The sequence below is a fragment of the Rutidosis leptorrhynchoides genome, chromosome 8 (assembly GCF_046630445.1).
Source record: "Rutidosis leptorrhynchoides isolate AG116_Rl617_1_P2 chromosome 8, CSIRO_AGI_Rlap_v1, whole genome shotgun sequence".
NCBI lineage: Eukaryota > Viridiplantae > Streptophyta > Magnoliopsida > Asterales > Asteraceae > Rutidosis > Rutidosis leptorrhynchoides.
In genome coordinates, this window is record NC_092340.1 from 368,245,773 (window position 1) to 368,264,744 (window position 18,972).

At 33.3% G+C, this 18,972-nt stretch overlaps 3 protein-coding genes across 4 annotated transcripts; 2 read left to right on the forward strand and 1 right to left on the reverse strand.

Annotated features, from left to right (window-relative positions):
- Positions 1-1,696: 1,696 nt before the first annotated feature.
- On the reverse strand, positions 1,697-11,202 carry LOC139864725 (myosin-6-like). The gene is made up of 36 exons (XM_071853297.1): positions 11,110-11,202; positions 10,892-11,037; positions 10,639-10,798; positions 10,397-10,455; positions 10,132-10,291; positions 9,792-9,941; positions 9,567-9,703; positions 9,312-9,458; positions 9,106-9,207; positions 8,850-8,907; positions 8,608-8,747; positions 8,388-8,514; positions 8,128-8,298; positions 7,907-8,038; positions 7,688-7,797; positions 7,452-7,512; positions 7,190-7,367; positions 6,889-7,094; positions 6,667-6,786; positions 6,206-6,304; positions 5,784-5,990; positions 5,556-5,695; positions 5,335-5,440; positions 5,198-5,236; positions 5,027-5,101; positions 4,717-4,887; positions 4,485-4,619; positions 4,219-4,392; positions 4,029-4,127; positions 3,880-3,950; positions 3,704-3,790; positions 3,552-3,618; positions 3,004-3,060; positions 2,822-2,902; positions 1,899-1,975; positions 1,697-1,811 (listed from the first exon to the last, which is right to left on the reverse strand). Exons 1-36 carry the CDS (start codon positions 11,185-11,187, stop codon positions 1,697-1,699), a joined length of 4,242 nt encoding a protein of 1,413 aa, XP_071709398.1. The 5' UTR covers positions 11,188-11,202.
- A 2,775-nt stretch (positions 11,203-13,977) lies between these two features.
- On the forward strand, positions 13,978-15,710 carry LOC139862911 (uncharacterized). Of its 2 annotated transcripts, none has more exons than XM_071851536.1 (3): positions 13,978-14,064; positions 14,428-14,628; positions 15,404-15,708. In XM_071851536.1, the coding sequence occupies exons 2-3, from the start codon at positions 14,443-14,445 to the stop codon at positions 15,593-15,595; spliced, it is 378 nt and encodes a 125-aa protein (XP_071707637.1). In that variant the 5' UTR covers positions 13,978-14,064; positions 14,428-14,442; the 3' UTR covers positions 15,596-15,708. The 2 variants fall into 2 exon arrangements, with proteins under 2 accessions (XP_071707637.1, XP_071707638.1); XM_071851537.1 differs by lacking the exon at positions 13,978-14,064 and adding an exon at positions 14,077-14,100 and having other exon boundaries at positions 15,404-15,710.
- A 1,076-nt stretch (positions 15,711-16,786) lies between these two features.
- Positions 16,787-17,853, forward strand: LOC139864840 (probable calcium-binding protein CML44). Its single transcript, XM_071853406.1, has one exon. The coding sequence runs from the start codon at positions 16,825-16,827 to the stop codon at positions 17,251-17,253; it is 429 nt and encodes a 142-aa protein (XP_071709507.1). The 5' UTR covers positions 16,787-16,824; the 3' UTR covers positions 17,254-17,853.
- Positions 17,854-18,972: the final 1,119 nt, after the last annotated feature.

Sequence of the window (18,972 nt, forward strand, 5' to 3'; positions counted from 1 at the left end):
TTGATCAAACAAAAATAAGGTAACTAACCTACTAGCTAGCTATAAAGCTAAAATATCTAGCTAGCTGCATATATAATCGAGATGGTGTTTTGCCAGGCTCCAGTGGGCTACGGGGGATCGCTGGATGGGTTGACATAGTCAACACAGGGCTAACATGTCCCTGCCGATACACATGTTTTGTAACAATATAATCATATATGATGGTATGATAGTACATTGCATGTGTATGTTGTTTCCATGAAAGCTAGCTCTAGCTAATAGCTACTAAACGTCGCCCCATTTCAATAACAACTTTTTTTAACGTTTTCTTACCATTCTTATTGCATCCAACAAACCAAATATATATAAAGTTACTTATTTTTTAAGAACTCAAACAAATGGAATTAATAATCATTGAATATTTGGTTTCACACACTATAGCGTCCAAGGCAAAGCCTTTTTTTTTTTTTTTTAGAACGGCAAAATAAATAAAAAGCTTAGCTAGAAGCTAAGAAAAAAAGATACACGGAGTACAAAAAGGCGAGTATAGCCACGAAGTCCAATTTAGCGAGAACTTGTGGTACCTGGAAAAATCCAGTTAAAAGACGATAGAATAATGTATTCAAAAACATAAGATTTCATAGTATTATGATCCTTGAAGATGATGTTGTTTCTAAGCTTCCGAATGTGCCAAAGGGTCGAAATTGCCATCACATTAACTATAAAACGTTTGTTGCCGTTCAAGGAAAAGCCTTATATGTGTACGCACAAATTAATTAACAGATCAGGATGTTATCTTAAGAAAGTTTCTTCTGATTCCTCAACTATGTCAATTGTAACCACCAATTAATAGAAATTATGTAGTATTATGATATTATCTAGGGATTATACTGATTGACCGAGGTCAATCAAGTTTATTATTTTTATCTGTAGATCATCGATAACAAAATGAGATATTAATGTCATCTGCAATATCTTTTATTTTAAAAATCACAAGTACGTTTTCATGTAGCCTCATTTAGATGTTTTAGTATTATAAAAATTGCATGAAATAAGTAGTGCTCCAATGGCATCAACATAATCTTGGCTTAAACACTTTTCCACTAATGGAAGTCTTTTGCATGTCGGCTGATATTTGTGGCATGTCACAGTTATCTTTTGCAGATTGTTCAAACTATTATATATAGACATGGATATTTAGAATGTCAAATTTACAGAACATTCTTAAAAATGGTTGAAACACGTAGGATCATTTTCTAATGGAGAGCTATATAATTACTCTTCCCAAAATAATGCTACAAAGAAACTAATCTAATGGAACAAATAAATGTAACATAGGTTAAATTGCATCACTTTTTTGAAAAGCCAATATCATTATAAATCTAGCAAACTCCCTTTCTATATACTCTACCTATGCATTTTACATATCTAAACTGTAGGATGGTTTACACACGGGGCAGAGGCTGCATACCCAATTAGGAATTTACCTAAATTTGAGGAGCAAAAGGTAAATGATATTTCCACCGTAAGTATAACTATTGATGCATGTAGTACAACTACATATTGCATAGTATCCGTAGATCTATCAAAATTTACGGTGGAAGTATCATTGACCGGAGAAAAAAGGTGGGGCGTGATGTACATTAGGCCCACCATTGAAGGTATGCTCTTGTGGTAGTCAATGATCTTAAATAATGACATAATTAATTAAAAAGAATTACTCCACTAAAAACTTGAAATCTGGATTTTCTACAAGAGCACATGTAGGTTTCATCTCTGCAAAATCTTTCTCATGGATGAAGTTGATAAGATCATCTACTGAAAATGGAATGCTGCATATGTATAAAATTAGAATAAGTTTATGGTGTATTTAACGGTGTTATTGTGAACGTACAGTTGTGATGTATCTTTCTGCTTACCAGGGATCATCTTCTAGTAAAAAGGAGCTATTTTCAGAATCGGACCCTTCCGAATGAACTTTTAAGGTGGAAATAACCTGCACACAACTAAGAGGGTGAGATAATAATCACAAAGAGAACAAAACAGAAAAAGACTAGAAAGATTGTGTCCAAATGGTTTCGGTTTGAAACCGGCCATTGTTAGTATGACTGAAATGGACTGGGTCAGGATGGTCTCGAAACAATTGTTAAAATTAAACAATTTAGGAGGTTGTATTCATTAAAGATGGACATCGAAAAGATTTAAACGCATTCTCCATTTAGCTAAAAACAAATTACTTAAGCCATTTTGAAATGGGTTAAAGCTATAAGTACGCTATATACTTTTACTTTTGTTCCAATGTAGACTATATACCCAATAAAATAATAGTGTAAGCTTTTCGAAAAAAATAAAATACCAGTGTAAGCTATATACTTTCAAAAAGTGTCCTAATATGAATACATTGAACTTGTTAACCGGATAACACAAAAACGAGCGAAAAAAAGTGAAAGTACATAGCCTACATCGAAACAAATAATTTTTTTTATATAACCTACATCGGAACACAAATGAAAGTATATAACATATTTGTAGCCAAATAAAATTAAAAAAAAATTGTTCAAATTTGATTTTACCGGTTCAACAGGTAACCGGTCCCCAATAGCCTACATTAGAACACTTTTTGAAAGTATGTGACCTACACTGGTAATTTATTAGGTATGTAGCCTATATTGGAACAAAAGTGAAAGTATATAGCGTATTTATAGCTTTAACCCTTTTGAAATTAATAACATCCCAAAACGACCCATTTGTAAGGAAAATGGGTCGAAGTTGCCACCTCTAACAAATCAGGAACCACTACCCCCAGAATAGCATGTGGCAATTATAGTGTGTTTGATCATACCGCGGGGTCTACGCTCTTAGTATGGTAATTATCATCCCAGTAGAGTGTACAAATTCTATAAAGTTGATGAAGATTTAGTATCTGTAACAAAGTGCATCAAGTATGTTATTACCAAAAATAAATAAATAAAAATGCCGTCTGGATGCTAGTTAACATATAACCACAAACACATTGATACTTACAGGGCATAAATCAGTTGTGAGGTCATCATAGGAAATTCTTGACTTCTGGTGTATGACCTGTAGGATGAAAATGGTGAAAGCGTGTCATAAAAACACGGTTTAAAAGGGTTTACAATCCCAGCATTGTGACAGATAAAAAAGTTAAATTTGGAGACTTTTTGCGCCGGTGGTCCCTCGTTTATACATCAGTTTGCATGCCGCGTCCCCTGTCATTTTCTTTAGCTGCGATGGTCCCTAGATTTTACAAATGTTTCCTTGGTGGACCCTCCATCTATTTTGGTTTAAAAATGTCCGTTAAGTGTCATCACATCACGTGATGTCGTTTAAGATGAATTAAACGTCATGAAACGACATCACGTGTTAATCACGTGATGACACTTAACGGACATTTTTAAACCAAAATACACGGATGGTCCACCAAGGCAACATCTGTATAATTAAAGGACTACCAGAGAAAAAAATGATAGGGAAGCGACATGCAATTTGATGTATAAACGAGGATCACCAGTGCAAAAAAAGTCTAAATTTGGAAGAGTAGAAGTATATACCAGGAATCCAACTGCCTGCCTGACGTGCTTAAGCTCGTCCCATGATGAGTCTGAATACTGATTTAACGAAATTAGTTAGAAACTATGTACATTAAGTTCAAGCAATATAACGGTTTTTTAAAGGTGGGCCCTTTTTTACCTCTTCTGTGGCATGACTACACCAAAGTTCTAACTCCGCTAACCCTGCTTTAACATATTCCCCATGGCTAAACGTGCAGCATTCTCGACGAATAAGAAAGCTACGGTTGCATAGAAAAAACAATTACCATACAAAAATTGACATTATATTTTTTAAGTTCTAAACATCCGTCAAAGGCATAGGATTTACCTGTTGAATAGTGTCACATTGATGTAAGAGAAAACTTGGTTGAAGATCTTTTGATCAAGAACTGTTGGTACCTGTAAAAAAAACTCGTTTGATGAGTAGGCGTGTGGGACCCGAAATCAATAATTAAAAAAGATATATAGATCACATACATGGTTGTCTTCCAAAGTTTTGAGCATGCCATTTAGGCTGTCAATTACACGTTGCCAGAAAACAGATGGAGGCGTATCACCTTTCGATTGCTGTGCTGACTGAGTTATTCAAGAAAAATAAATTTTAGCTTTATAAATGTTGCCATAGATTGGGATAAATAAAATTAGAAGGTATTTAATTTCTAGCTACCTGGATACAAGAAGAGAGATGTGTCGACAATTCCTTCTTTAAATTGTCGCGAACAATTCCGTATATTTTTTCAACATAAGCAGTTAATTGCTGCTTAAAAAGCAAAGCTGGATACTTTGCGTCCACTTGGCGTACTATTTCTAGGTTGGAATATGATGGGGATTTCCGAAAGCTCTACAAATATATTAATTTATAAACAGTTCATAAATTAATCTTCATAGCTTAAGAAAATGGAAATATATATAAATAATGATATGAGTAAGTACTTGTGCCATCCTTCCAAAAATTGATGTTGGCTGAGGGGGTTTGCCTGAGTTAGGACTAATACTCTTTTGAAGCAAAAATAGCAATGATGATGTGGCAGATAACCAATAAGCCATATGCTCATTGTCTTCCTCTTTCTGTAAAGTTGATTAAGCGTCCATTTAAAAAAAAATAAACCCATTTAAATATATGCATTATTACTGGCTTATGTGTTGAATGTAACATTCGTTTTACCTGTATTGCAGATCCAAAGACTGTGATAAGGCGATCAAACACATTAGTTCTTTCTGTTTCAAAAACTTTCCAGTGAAGAAGACTTTTGTATATGATATACGTAACAACTGGTTTTCCATTATTGAACCCGAGATCTTCTGTTGATGCTTTGATAAGAGTATCAACGTTCTCCTGCAGATATATATATTTATATATCGAAATTCACTATTGGTATATATATTTTGTACATGATACAAGCCAGATGATCACATATACTAGAAATATGAACATGCACTAATCAGGTGTAAATTTAAAGTATTTAAACACATACACGGTGTTTGTCAATAGCCGACTGCCTCAATGAACTATCAAATCTCTTCATAGATGTGAAACTATTCTGCGGTTCCTGCAGATTGCGGAATTTTTTTATATTAAATAAATAAAAAATTAATATAGATAAAAAAAATTTGGAAGGTTACAAAGACTGAATCTAATGACTTACAAGGTGGCCGTTCTCTTGAACAGGACCAGAAACCTGACTCTGCAAGACATTATGATTTTTTAAAATTAACATAATAATAAAAAAGACATTCACAAATTGTCCAAATAAGACTTTGTTGTACATTCTGGCATTTTTACCTTAGACGAAAATGAGAAACGCCTTTTGGAAGCTGATGACGTCAGCATTACTTGTTGTCGCAGAACCTGTTCTTCGGTCTCCATTTCATGGATCTTATCTTGAAGCCTAAAGTAACAAAAAGACACGAGGAACCACATAATAATTAAGCATAAGTTACCACTTCAAATTCATAACGTAGAGATAATAATAATTTAATAAAAATAAACGAATATTTTATAACCTATGCATTGTTGTTTTCATCTCAAGTAACTTCAATTCTGCTTCCTGGGTCTGTTTCAACCTCTCTTCACTCAAATTGTTGCTCTCTTCATATTTTTTTTCTGTTTCGTCAACTTTTTGTTCTAGTGTACTAACCATTTCCTGCATGTATTCAAAAGACATGCATAACTCATGATTTTAGAGTTAGTAACTAATAAAGATAGATAATTGAGTTTATAATAAACTGTACCTTGAGTTTCTCATTTTCTGCAGTAAGCTTATCGACAATCTCCATGCTTGAAGCATCTTTCGCTGAACGAGCTTCTTCAATTTCTTTCTTTGCAGCTTCTCGTTCCTTCTCCATTAATTCTTTAGCTTGCTGGGATTGAGCTTGCATCTCTTTCACAAGAGACTGAAATTTTGCACTCTCCTGATTTTTAGCTTCCTCTAAATCACCCTACAAAAGTTCAGTAGGACAACATCTAAGGGTAACACAAGAACACGAGGTATAATAAAAGTGTAATTTTTATAGAATATATCCCATTGTTAGTGTTTCGTATGGCCAGAGGTGATGAATGTTACTTCTTATAGTCTTTGTTTCATTTTGAAAGAAAAGGATGATCGATGACAGATGATCAAAATATGCAATTAATACAGTATAAAAATACTTACTCTAATACGTTTCTCTACTTGCAATCTCCAAGTTAGTTCTTCAACTTCCTTTTCTAGTTTAGATTTTGCTTCTTGTAGAGCACCAGTTTCCCTTGAAGCCTGCATAACCGAAATAATTTATAAGTTTGTGCATTCGCGAATACCTATTGGCATATGAAAACGTCAGTGAAATTTATGTTTATTTCATTCAATAATGTGCAATAAGATGCACTAAAGAACTGAAAGGAAATGCAGTAGATAAACGGGTTGGACACGTTGGGTAATTTGTCAAGGAATGGTTGAATTTAAAGGGTCCAAATGGTGCGGGTTGACCTGTAAACAATTTTTTGTTCAATTTATTATTGTTTAAAATTGATAGAGATTACAGATTCTTTTATAATCTGATCAAAATATCACGTTTCAAATCAATTCAGGTGAAACCTAATTTATTTCTAAAATTAAACGAATGTAAATAAAGTTACCACTCTAAGCTTCCTTAGTTCTTTGCGTGCAAGTCTTGCTCTCCAGAAAGATTGAGTGGCTACTGCTGCTTTTTTCAGCTTACAATAACGATTGCAGGCCACATATTGCCGACATTGTCTCTGCAAGGAGTTCATCAGTTTTACACAAAATGACATAAACCTTTTTTAAACCTCAAAAAAATATTTGAAAAAAAATCTGCCATTAAATGCCAGTATATATACCTGGAGAATGATGGCTGCTGTGTCCCGCTTTTTGTAGCGGTACTCGTTGCGTGCAGTCATACCACGCATTCCACCTTGAATTTTGATAGCCGAAGAGAATAATTGTTTGTAAGCTTTTCTTTTGAGAAACATGCGTGTATCTTTCTGAAGTCTTAATGAAGCCACTTCTCGTTTACGGTTTTCAAAGTGAAAACGACCAACTTGCCCTGCATTTCATTTATTAAATGAAAAAAAAAGTCAGGTTTGGACATTATTCACCCAACTATTTCACATATAAAGATGGATTGATAGCATTGTATACCTCTACACATAGCTTGTATCTGTATTGATGAAGATTTTAACGAGGTAAACTTCTTGCGTGCCGAATATGTGAGAAATTTTCTCTGGACTTTGCTCGCAGATCTTCCCAAAACTTCACTTCTTCGAGCATCCAATTCTGCCATCTGACCAGCTCTCAGAAATACTTTTGTTTTACCAATCTGCAATTTTGTTAAATTTATTTATTATTTATAAAAAAAATTAAAAACTCAAATACAAAAACATGATAGAGAAGGATAAGGTACCTGATAACCTTCAACGTTTGCCTTGTCTAGAAGCAACTTTGAAGTCTTGATATCATCAGTGCTGCATTCGGTATTAGATATTGTAAAAACTGATTACGGACATAAGTCAAAAGACTATTATGAATTCTATCTTTGTGTGTTACGATATTATCAGAATGATAGACTAATAGAAAGTACAAAGTAACAGTATCTGAAAAAAAAAAAAAACAAAAAAAACAAAAAAACAATACAAGCACCTTTTTTTCACATCCTCAGGTGAAAAGATTTTGAAGCGGTGAATAAACTCTTTAAAAGGTTTACGTGTAGGAAATCCAGCCATACTGATCCTAATCGCCTCCATAACTCCCTATATGACATAAATTTGCATATCAGAAATATATATATGTATACATGTATATGTATATGTATAATATAAACAATAGGATATATATTATAAATACAAGGTGTTAACTTACACCACACCGTAGTTGGTTCAGTATATTTTGATTCTCAAAGATGGAAGGCTTTAAAAGATTGTTTGGTTTTACACAACGAATGTAATGTGGCTCTGTGTGACTGAGTGTCTCAAGCAATGATTGCAATTGTTGCTGTATAGATTACACGTGATAAATTAAGCTGAACTGCATATAGCAAGTGCATTGTTGTATTTATTGAGTAAATCAAAATAACATCATACCTTGAACCTTGAACCTATCGATGAAAACTTTGATGATTTAGATGATTGTTCTGGTTCAGGTGGGAATAATCCTGACACAAAAGAGCATTTCGAAGCATTTAAGAGTGCTTGTTGTTCTGCGATAACGTAGTCCTTGTTCTTATCCAAGAAAAACTCAGTTTGATATGTGACCTGAAATCGAAACATCATATCACATTTTAGGTATCTTTGGACAATTTCGGTTCGAGATTTTATTAACATGAGAAATGTACAAAGCATACCTCGCCAGCATAATGATCGATGTTAAATGCTGAGTTGGAAAGCTTTGGCTTACTAAAACGTTTGTGATCTTTGAACGTTTGGAAAAGCTTTTCAGCAAAGGTTTCATGTGTGGATCTCGGAAACATACTGCATAAATAATTATAATTTATAATTATATCTTAGAATCAATACTACATAAGTGTAAATGTAGATATACAAATATATAAAATGCCAATATACCAAGCCTCGTCTAAAAGAGCGAGGATTCCTCCAGGTTTCTTTTCGATAAGGTCTAAAATATCTTGATTGTCGACAAACTCTATGTAACTCCAATCGATTTCCTCTTTAGTATACTCTTCTTGCTCCATCTTAAAAACATGCTGAAAAAAAGGATATTGATATGTTTAAAGATAATGTCAGACTATTATACTTGCTTAACAGAATTTTAAAACGGAGAAATAGGTTAGACTTTTTTCTGATACCTGGTTAAAATGTTGCTGAAGTTTCTCGTTAGTCAAATTGATACAAAATTGCTCAAAACTGCATAGTGTCATCGTTATTTTAAGTTAAACTGGCATACACATTCAATATCAATATCAATATAATATATAAAATGAACATGATGATAGGCCACATATTAAACTTAAAGTTTGTTAAACTAGATAAAACTGTATGTTCCTTTAATGTGATTTGTAACCTATCTTATATGATGTAAACAAAAGCGTACCAGTTAAGCACCTGTTTGTCTTGAAACTTTCGAATCCGTAGATGTCCAAAACTCCAATTAAATGTTTTGAATCGGAATCTTGACCGATAGACTCATTAATCCTGCCTACAATCCTGATCCATGCATCAATAAAGAACATGAGATATAAACAAAACCAAAAAAAAAAAAAAAAAAGTAAACAGACATAAAAAAAATCTTCCATTTGAGTAAACTATACCAGTCAAATAATCGTGAATAAACTATTTTTGCCAAAGCATCTCTATTCAAAGCTGCAGAGATTGGATCAAGCGACTTTTTGATGCTCTCGTCACGAGTTACAATAACACGTTTGCAGAAGGAATCTTCAAGAGCCTCCACGTCACACCTGAATACGGGTCATGTATATCAGCATTGCATTAAACCAGATGTAAAATTGTGTTCTGTAGTAACCAAGTTTACTATGTATTACAAAGTTACAAAATTTAAACTTTACATGAAGAGTTCAGCTGCTGTTTTTAGATGAAATTTAGATTGATCATCCTTAGGTTTAGATGAATCTGGTTCGTTGTCCTTAACAAACTCAATATTTCCTAGATGAAGAATTGCAGCCACAATACGAAATATAGCTTCCTGTAAGAAAAAAACAACAACTTAGTTCGGGTTTAAAATATGGCGGTATCACGTGATATCAGAAATATATAATTATATATAAACATACCTGCTCATTATGAGAGATGCCGACAACATCCATAGCCTTTCTTGTTGCCTGGTACTCTTTAGACTCATCGACTCCATTCAGTTCAAAACAGTTTGTTTGATTAAGGTAATGAAATGTGTTAGGCTTTCCCAGTTTGTATTTTTCAGACACCTGAATGATGCATAAAACAAGAAGTCGGTTTATTAGTGCATCAAACATAAATGATAATATTTATAAAAATGACTAAGTTCGTAAGGAAACTAAAAAAATGTACCACTGAGGAAACTTAAATCTCATCTTTATATTTGTAAACAAAAATAAAGCAAAATAAAAAAGTATGTAAATGCAGAAGACTGATTACCTCCTTAGGTGCAGCGCAGATCATGTAAAAACAATGATAATTTCTCTCGGGGTCAGAAAGCTGACAAACGCGTGATCTCTCCAGCAAATATGTTCTTATTGCAGCTCCAGAAATTTTACCCCGTTCGTTAAATTGGATCTCAACGAACTTACCAAAACGACTGCCATAGGATAACATTCAGTTTCAACAAAAATTTCATCACCAAAACCAAGAACATTAAAGGTTATCTTGAACGAAATGTTCACATATAAAAGGGTTTACACACCTTGAATTATTGTTTCTAACAGTTTTCGCATTGCCGAATGCTTCTAGAACAGGATTAGACTGCCAAAAGAAAGAAACTCATGAAACAAAAGCCAAATCCTTATTTAGTATTGACACAAGCTATATCTGTCTATTAAAATAGTAACAATAATGGTTTCCATAACTCAACATTAGTAACAATATATGTATATTTCAATATATATAGCATATAGATACAGATATTTACAAATCAATAAGGCGTACCTCTAAGACTTGTTGTTCTACGCTCCTTTGTCCCTGAGCTCCAGGGCGACCTCCCATATAAGCAAGATACTGCATTAGATTTTTTGTGCTTTCTGTTTTACCTGCTCCACTTTCTCCACTAACAAGAATTGACTGGCTTATTCCCTCATTAACCATCTGCCTGTATTATTCATACAATTTCTTCATTAATAATTATAACAATATTTGGAAATTAGTAACGGAGACAAATAACAGCATGAATTATGATACATGCCTGTATGAAGAATCCGCGATAGCATAAGGGTGTGGACTCAGCTCCCCAAGAGCTGCCCCTTTGTATTGCCCCATCATATGTTTGTCATATAAACGTGGTATTCGTTTAAACGGGTTCACAGCTATCAAAATGTTTCCTGTGTATGTCTGAAAATCAAGAACATAGTTCAGCTTTAATTCATGTCTTGAAAACAAGTACAACTATGGATATATACTCACATAAATTTCATCCATATTGTATCGACTTCTTAAATTCTCTAAAACTCCTGGTTCGTGCAGATAAGCAAGCTTTGTCATATCATCCACACCACATGGAGGAGCCTCGGGATCCTTAGGATATACATGCGCTGCAGTAGTAGTCACCTACAAAACATAAATGTATCAGAAAACCATAAAAACCTCTTACCTATGTTCCTGTCAAATGTCATTGGTATAACACTGTTCAAATCAATTCAGTACGTGTATTAAAAATATAATGAGATAACAGACGCCTACCTTTTCAGGTAACCTGTTTACGAATCATAACGTAAGAATCGATTAAATAAAGAAAAGTAATATAAAAAACTTACTTCTTTCCCTGATGTAAGCTTTATTTTAATGTCTGCACCTTTGATTTCCAGAACATCACCATCTATCCAAGCAATCTCAGGATCCTCCACCCAAACTTGAGATCCCACTATTATATTAGATGCCTGCAAATCACAAATAAGATATAAGATATTAAACTCATAAGGCAATCATAATTGTATAAACTGTACCAACATTGGGTGTACAGTTTTACAAAGCATATATTATCTCTATCTAAATGTTCTAGTTGATAACTTCATATACATTTAAGTTTACGTATGCATGTATGTATATATAATATACATATATATGCATCTATATCAATAAAATAATGTGGTTTCACTACACTGCACATAGTAACGAACACACGCATCAACAGATAACAATACGAGATAATATAATAACTAAGAAATGAGGAATAAAAACCCTTACCATATCAAATAACAACCGAAATCAACAGAAGAAAAACCCTAGCTTTCGGTAATGTGAGGTAGATACACGACGATCTAATTACATCCAGATAGCTCACAGTGTGCTTAATATCAATTCAAATCGTAATAATTGAATCAATAATTAAGGTGAAAATGGCGGGAAATTAAGAAAGGATGATGATAATAATATTATATTAATGATAGATAGTATTAAAACATTTAGGGGAAATGTTGCAGAGGCTAAATTAGTTTTGTGAAATTAGGTTTATTGAAAAAAATGACCTCCGGCAACGTTTCCGGCGATTTTTACATTAAGAATTTGACGTAAGATTGAATTGAATTATGTATAAAAATTCAATACTCCGATCGAGGTTATTTTCTTTTGTTCGTTTTTTCTAACGACTTCGTGTTTTTTCTTACTATTTTGCCCTTCTCGTAGAGCTTCTGTTTTCAGGTTACACTGTTCCAATTTTGTTTTATTTTTATCAAAAATTACAAGACCCCTATATATATATATATATATATATATATATATATATATATATATATATATATATATATATATATATATATATATATATATTTTAGAAAATGATAAACTAAGACGTTTAAGTATACCATAAATAATATAATTTCTTTTTTATAACTCAGACCTGTCATGAATAATATTATTGTCAAAATTATATAAGAAAAGTCGATATTAAAAAAGGAATAATTATACTTTGTAATTAATTAAAGAGAGTTTACAAACTTAATTAAATGTAGCCCTAAGAGCTACGTTTAGCATTGTTTTTTTTTTTTTGAAAAACAGTTCGTGATTACCCCGAGACTAACCATCCACGAGTTCATCTCCCGCAGTTGCATAATTCGCCCCCAACAGCTTCTCAGTAGAAAACCCGGCCCAATCCGAGGACACAGGCGGTACCCCTCTCCAATGCCCCACAACGCGATGTGCGAAAGGCACTCTTAAGGTGAAATTCAAGGATTAAGGTGCAACATTGTGTGCAATGCTACAACCTATCTAATCTATTTCAATATAAGGCTAACTACATGATGTCATAAAAAAACTCTATTCCAAGTATAAAAAAAAAATTCTAAAGAAAATTTCTTAGCCCATCTTAATGATGTTATCAAATTTTTTATTTACATTTAACAAAATTTACGATATATTAAAAACAAAATGTTGGTGTTGTTTTTCGCTTTATACACTTCCCACTATGAGGGTATCAGTTTTTTCGCGTGTATTTGATTCGCTTATCTGTCTTTTGGTGTTGTTAATTCTTTTGTATTGTTTTAGTTTTTCTGTGTTGTTTTGGCATGTTGGTGGTTTGTTTGGATTTTGGTTTGTTGTTTGACCCCGTCTAGTTTGGTTTATTTATCCCGGTTTGTCTCGGTTTTAAGTTTGTCGTTTTTGGGTTAGCTTATTTGGTGTAGACGTTGGTCTGTTGCGAGCAAGGTTGCAAAATTCGCTATTCGGGGATTAATCGGTCGAGACTTTGGAAAGATTAATCGACAATTCGGGGATTAATCGGGGATTAATCGGATCGTACTGTATACATTTAAATATCAAATTTCATAATTTATATGTGTAAATATAGAAAAAAAAACCATAAATATAAAAATAAACTTTAACATAATTGCCTAAAATTGTTCATTTTGCTCCTAAACTATAAAGTTCTAGTTTAAATTCATGCTAAAATGTTAACCATTTTTTACTTTGACCGACTTTCATTACCAAATTCGATTTTGACCCATCAATTAACGTTGACCGTTTAATTAAACGAATTTTTGAAAATCGGAACGGATTGCTCTTAATAATGATTAATCGGAGATTAATCGGCGAGTAATCGGGTTTTTTACAACACTGGTTGCGAGGCTTCTCGGTGCCCCTCTATATTTTGTCTTTTAATAGGTTCTTTCATCTTTTGTTGAGAGTTCTCTGATTTTTATATTAAAGTTTTTGTTTTTGTGCCAAAAGAAAAAAAAAATATTAATTTTTAAATTGACACCATAGTTTGATTCATTAAAATTTGTGGGCTCGTGAGTTCTTATCCCAATCAGTAACGGGCCTCAGCCCAAAATTTGGTTAATAGGTTTGGTCACTCGTAGCATTTCAACGGTCCGGTAAAACACACCTTCGTTCTTCCCCAAATCCCCAATTCGCCTCAGTTATCTGGTAATCTGAGTTTTTTCAATTTGTTTTCTCTTACTGGTATCACTATTCGGTTGCATCTTTGTCCTGTAAACTTTCAAATTTGTTTGTATATATCTACACGTGATGAACTGTGTTTATGAAATTAGGGTTTTATAGCGTTCAATTTAAACATTAGGCGTGTACCTATTTTAAGTTTGTTTATGTGGCTCGTTTTCATATATTTGCTAAGAAAGTTTTTAAATTTTTGTTCTATTGAGCTAATATCTTTCAATTCAGAAGTATATACTATAAATTTGTTCACAATTTATTAATCATTCCCACCCACTGTTATCGTATTGCCATGATTCAAATTAATTAAATGTGTAATGGATACAATTGTTTCAGGTAAAAGAGTGAAATATGAACAAGAAGGAAGTATTTAAGCTAGCCAAAGGTTTTAGGGGAAGAGCAAAGAACTGCATTAGGATAGCTAGAGAAAGGGTGGAAAAGGCACTTCAATATTCTTATCGAGATCGACGTACCAAGAAGCGTGATATGCGTTCCCTTTGGATTGAGCGCATTAATGCTGGCACTCGCGTACATGGTGTATGTTTCTATACTAATCAACATATATTCATATTTTGTTCTTCAATATTTCTTTAGGAGAAAGCATTGGTACATGCCTTATACGTTTTTCTACGTGTTCTTACATGTTTGCTTAACCATATTCATAATAGAATGGAATCTGTAACCGGGTTTTAATGTCTGCTTATTGAACTTAGTGTATGCTGAACTAAAAATAGCTCAACTTCCCTTTCTCTGACCTTTTCGATGATGGAAAAACAAAATGACAACTGAGTGAAATAGTATGTGATATGATTTTAATTGTTATGCTGGGGTTTGTGCATTAGTTCTTGATTTACAAGAGTGAAAGATTTAAGATGATGTAGACTTCTATAAAAATGTTCTCTTTTCGTATTTCTTATTTAAACAGAGGATCCTTTGCTATCAAAATGGATCATAAAAATTTTAAGTTACACATGTATTATGCATCTTTATTGTTTCACTTGGTGCTTGATAAGATCTAGGCATTTGATGTTGGATGTATTTGCATCTTTATTAGATCTCTTTTTGTATATGCATATTAATTGCATAGGCATGATATGTTGAAATTTGAGCTACTAATGGTAACCAGTGCCCATATGTAAATTAAATAGATAACTAGTGTTTTCAACAGAATGTTTACTTCTAGAAATTTTCTTAATTGTCATTATTCTATTATACTACATTGCCGGAAATTTTGATGCACTAGTTGTTAACTATGTGCGGTCTGTTCATTTCGTTGACTAATTATCTATTTTTTCCTTCAACTTGATCTCAGGTCAATTATGGAAACTTTATGCATGGACTTATGAAGGAGAACATTCAACTGAACCGGAAGGTTCTATCAGAGTTGTCGATGCATGAACCATATAGCTTTAAGGCTCTTGTTGACGTTTCACGCACTGCTTTCCCTGGGAACAAGAGCGTGCCATCTGCTCCAAAGAAGGAAGGCCTTTCGATTTTGGTTTGATTAAAACTTTTTCTTCGTGTTCTTACTCTAAAAAAACCTTGTATTAGATATGTTGAAGAAGTATCATGATGATTTTGTCATTATATTCTAATAAATATCTTGATTAAATGTGTTGCTAGCCATTATCTCACTTTGATTAAACACCACACACACATATATATATGCTTTTTATGCTCAAGTGTCTAGTATATTAAAAACTGCATGTGTTTCACTTATGATCTTAATTTTTTTTAATCTCTGTAAATGCTTGGTGATGTTTGGCTGAAGAGGAATAAAAAGATATACTGCTATTATAACACAACGGATTAAAAAAAAAAAAAAATTTGAATATATAAGTACTTAATACAGTTTAAAATGTAGTACAATATTGGCTCTGTACGGTATCGAAAATTCGGGTACCAAAGCTCATTTCTACTAGTTAGTTTTTGTTAGTTTGTAGTATGTGACATTTTTTTGTTATAGAGCTCTCATGATAAAATACGTTACAAAATATAAAAGAATTATAGAACATGTAAAAAATCACATAGTTATAAGGGTGCTCCCATTGGTGGCTTCTTCACCTGCGCCCTCGCTGCCGCCCTGCACCACTCCTATGGCACCACCCCGCCCACGATCCCGCAGCTGCTCTGGCGCCCTCCTTTGTTTCTTTCTCAAGCGGATTTGAGGACAAGTATATATGTAAATTGAGTGGTATTTTTTGCTTTTTTTTTTTTTTTTTTGAAAGGCAAGTTGTTGGCGTCGAATACTCTCATTTGCCACGCACGCACGCGCTTTCGGGCAGAAAACCCGAACCACATTAATCTAATTATTAAATAATATAGTGGGGTCCAATTTTTTATGAGGAAGTATATTATTGTTGGTAGCGTTTAGTCATGGGTTAGTCCTAAGAAGGGAGTGCTGATGTAGCGCTGATGTGGCATCTAGTCCTGAGGATGAAGTATGTCACCATTGGAATCACTCTAATACTATTATTTGTATGGTCAATGTAAAAGATCATGCCATTTGGCAGCAAATGGGGTACAGGCAGTCTTCAAGTAGAATGTGTCAATAAAACAAAAGATGGAACCAAATGGTCAAACATGACTTTTTCACATTTGACTTGTTCTAGCCCATTTTTTGTACCACTACTAATAAAATTTCTATATATATCTATCACATATCATAAGTGACTTTCAACGTAACCTTAACTTATAACTATATACACACTCATATATTTGCTTTTTCCTATAATGTCTACTCTTAGCTACAATGATGTCTATCGTCTTTTTAAGAAGCTCGACCAAAATGGAGACGGCCTTGTGAGCCCCCACGAGCTCCAATGGCTTCTTGATACCATGAAAGTTTCTTCGAGTGTTGATGAGCTACAATTCTTAACCGAGAAAACCAGTCTTACTTTTCCAGAGTTTTTGGAGTTTTATGATAACATTACAAAAGAAGGCGATCATAATGAATCTGATAGCGACCTTTTCAAGGCGTTTGAGGTTTTTGATAAGAACCGTGATGGATTCATTAGCAATGAGGAGCTCGAAGAGGCGTTATCAAGGTTAGGATTATGGGACCACAATGGCAACATGGATGTTAAGAGTATGATCAAAGCTTATGATGCAAATTCAGATGGTCTTCTTGATTTTCACGAGTTTAAGAAAATGATGGCTTAAACACATTGCATAAATTTCATTCTTTAGTTACAAACTTGTAGTTTCTACATTGGCATTCAATTCAAATTAAATTAATTGGGTTAAAATGAATCTATACATCTTATTAAACTGATAAAAACAATCTCCCTTCATCATGCAAGTGAAAAACTTTATTATGAAACATATAAGATATATCATTTTGATCGCTGATTCTTCGCTCACTTCTTCTGGTTTTCATCGACTCCAAGCGCATTCTTGACTCCGTCATATGCACCCTGAGCCATGTTCGCCACTTGCTCTCCGGTCTGTAACACAAACGAAAAACAACGATATCACACATTATCAGAAGACATCAAAAATCTTATCGAAAAGAAGAATATATGTGAATATTATTTTGTTGTTATTTTATTAATTTAATGTAATGTAATTAAATTTTACGATTTATTAACCTGTTGGAGAATGCCTGTGGCTTCTTCCTTCTTCGCCTGAGCCTGACCTTGATCCATATCGGCAGCATCAGCAGCCTTGTCTGCGGCTTGGTTTGCGGTGTCTTTCACTGCACCAACCGCGTTCTCGGCTTTGGCCTAAATACGTTATATCATCCAACATAAAACGTGAACAATCGTGTGTCAAAAACGAATACATTATCAAACATACTTTGAGATTGTACATATAAAAGCCATATGAATGTAGCATACCTCGGCCTGGCCATGGGCTTGTCCTGCACTCATGTTGTTCGACATGTTTAGATTAAATAAAATATGTAATGAATAATATTTTGCTTAAAGTGATTATTTATGATTGTGGTTTATGTATGTGAAATGAGGAGGGTGATATAAATATTGGTGTTTAGGTAGAGATGGTGAATTGGTGATCACACATAAATACATTAACCCTGGTTTTATTCCACATTACTTGGACAATATATGCTAATTCCCCTGCTTCTACTCGTATCCATTGATTAATTTTGGTTGTTTTTTAGAGAAAGAAATTTTACATTTAAGTATTTTTCTAAACGTATTCGTTAGGACCGTCATTATTTATTAACCCATCCATTTTGGTATATCATTTTCTCCCTTTGTAATATTCGACTCCCATAATAACGTACAAACAGCTATTTAAAAGACTAAAACCATGTAGCTTTGTATGTTATTTCCTTGACTTATATAGTATCTTATAATCTATTGTTCTCTACTATGTACTTTACGAATTGTTATTATGGCATGACCTCAATTAACTTACACATGAAACAAATAACTATAGAGATACTAGAAAACGTACATCAAGAATATCTTCAATTGTCTAAGCATAGAGCATTGCAGTCTTTAAATATTTGATAAATTTGATAACGTGGAATGCTATATAATATAGGCAAGTAAGGCAACATATGTACATCCCATGTAATCATTTTGTATTTTTGTTAAAAAAATTATAATTACTAACAATATTTAGTCTTCGTGGACAATCATAATTGATACATCATTGGCCCCACAAAACCCCAAAATACTTCACATATATTTTGACTTAAAATATTTTTTCCAGTGTAACTTATAAAACTTATTGTTCATGTTAGATGAAATTTATATGAAACGAATGAGTTTTAAACGTATTTTAAGGTCAAATGAAACAGCGAATTTAAGATGGTGTGGGGAAGGCCAAAGAGTAATCAAGGCATTGAAGCAAAAGCTGCAAGTGCCACCAATTATGTTGATATAGAACATGGTATTCTGGGGAGCGCGG

Coding starts and splice junctions, on each gene's coding strand:
- LOC139864725 (XM_071853297.1), bottom strand. CDS start 11,187: ATGACAAAGCTTGCTTATCTGCACGAACCAGGAGTTTTAGAGAATTTA. Junction 10,799..10,891: donor ATCGCGGATTCTTCATACAG/GCATGTATCATA, acceptor TGAATAATACAG/GCAGATGGTTAATGAGGGAA. Junction 8,515..8,607: donor GCTCTTTTAGACGAGGCTTG/GTATATTGGCAT, acceptor TTATTTATGCAG/TATGTTTCCGAGATCCACAC.
- LOC139862911 (XM_071851536.1), top strand. CDS start 14,443: ATGAACAAGAAGGAAGTATTTAAGCTAGCCAAAGGTTTTAGGGGAAGA. Junction 14,629..15,403: donor CTGGCACTCGCGTACATGGT/GTATGTTTCTAT, acceptor ACTTGATCTCAG/GTCAATTATGGAAACTTTAT.
- LOC139864840 (XM_071853406.1), top strand. CDS start 16,825: ATGTCTACTCTTAGCTACAATGATGTCTATCGTCTTTTTAAGAAGCTC.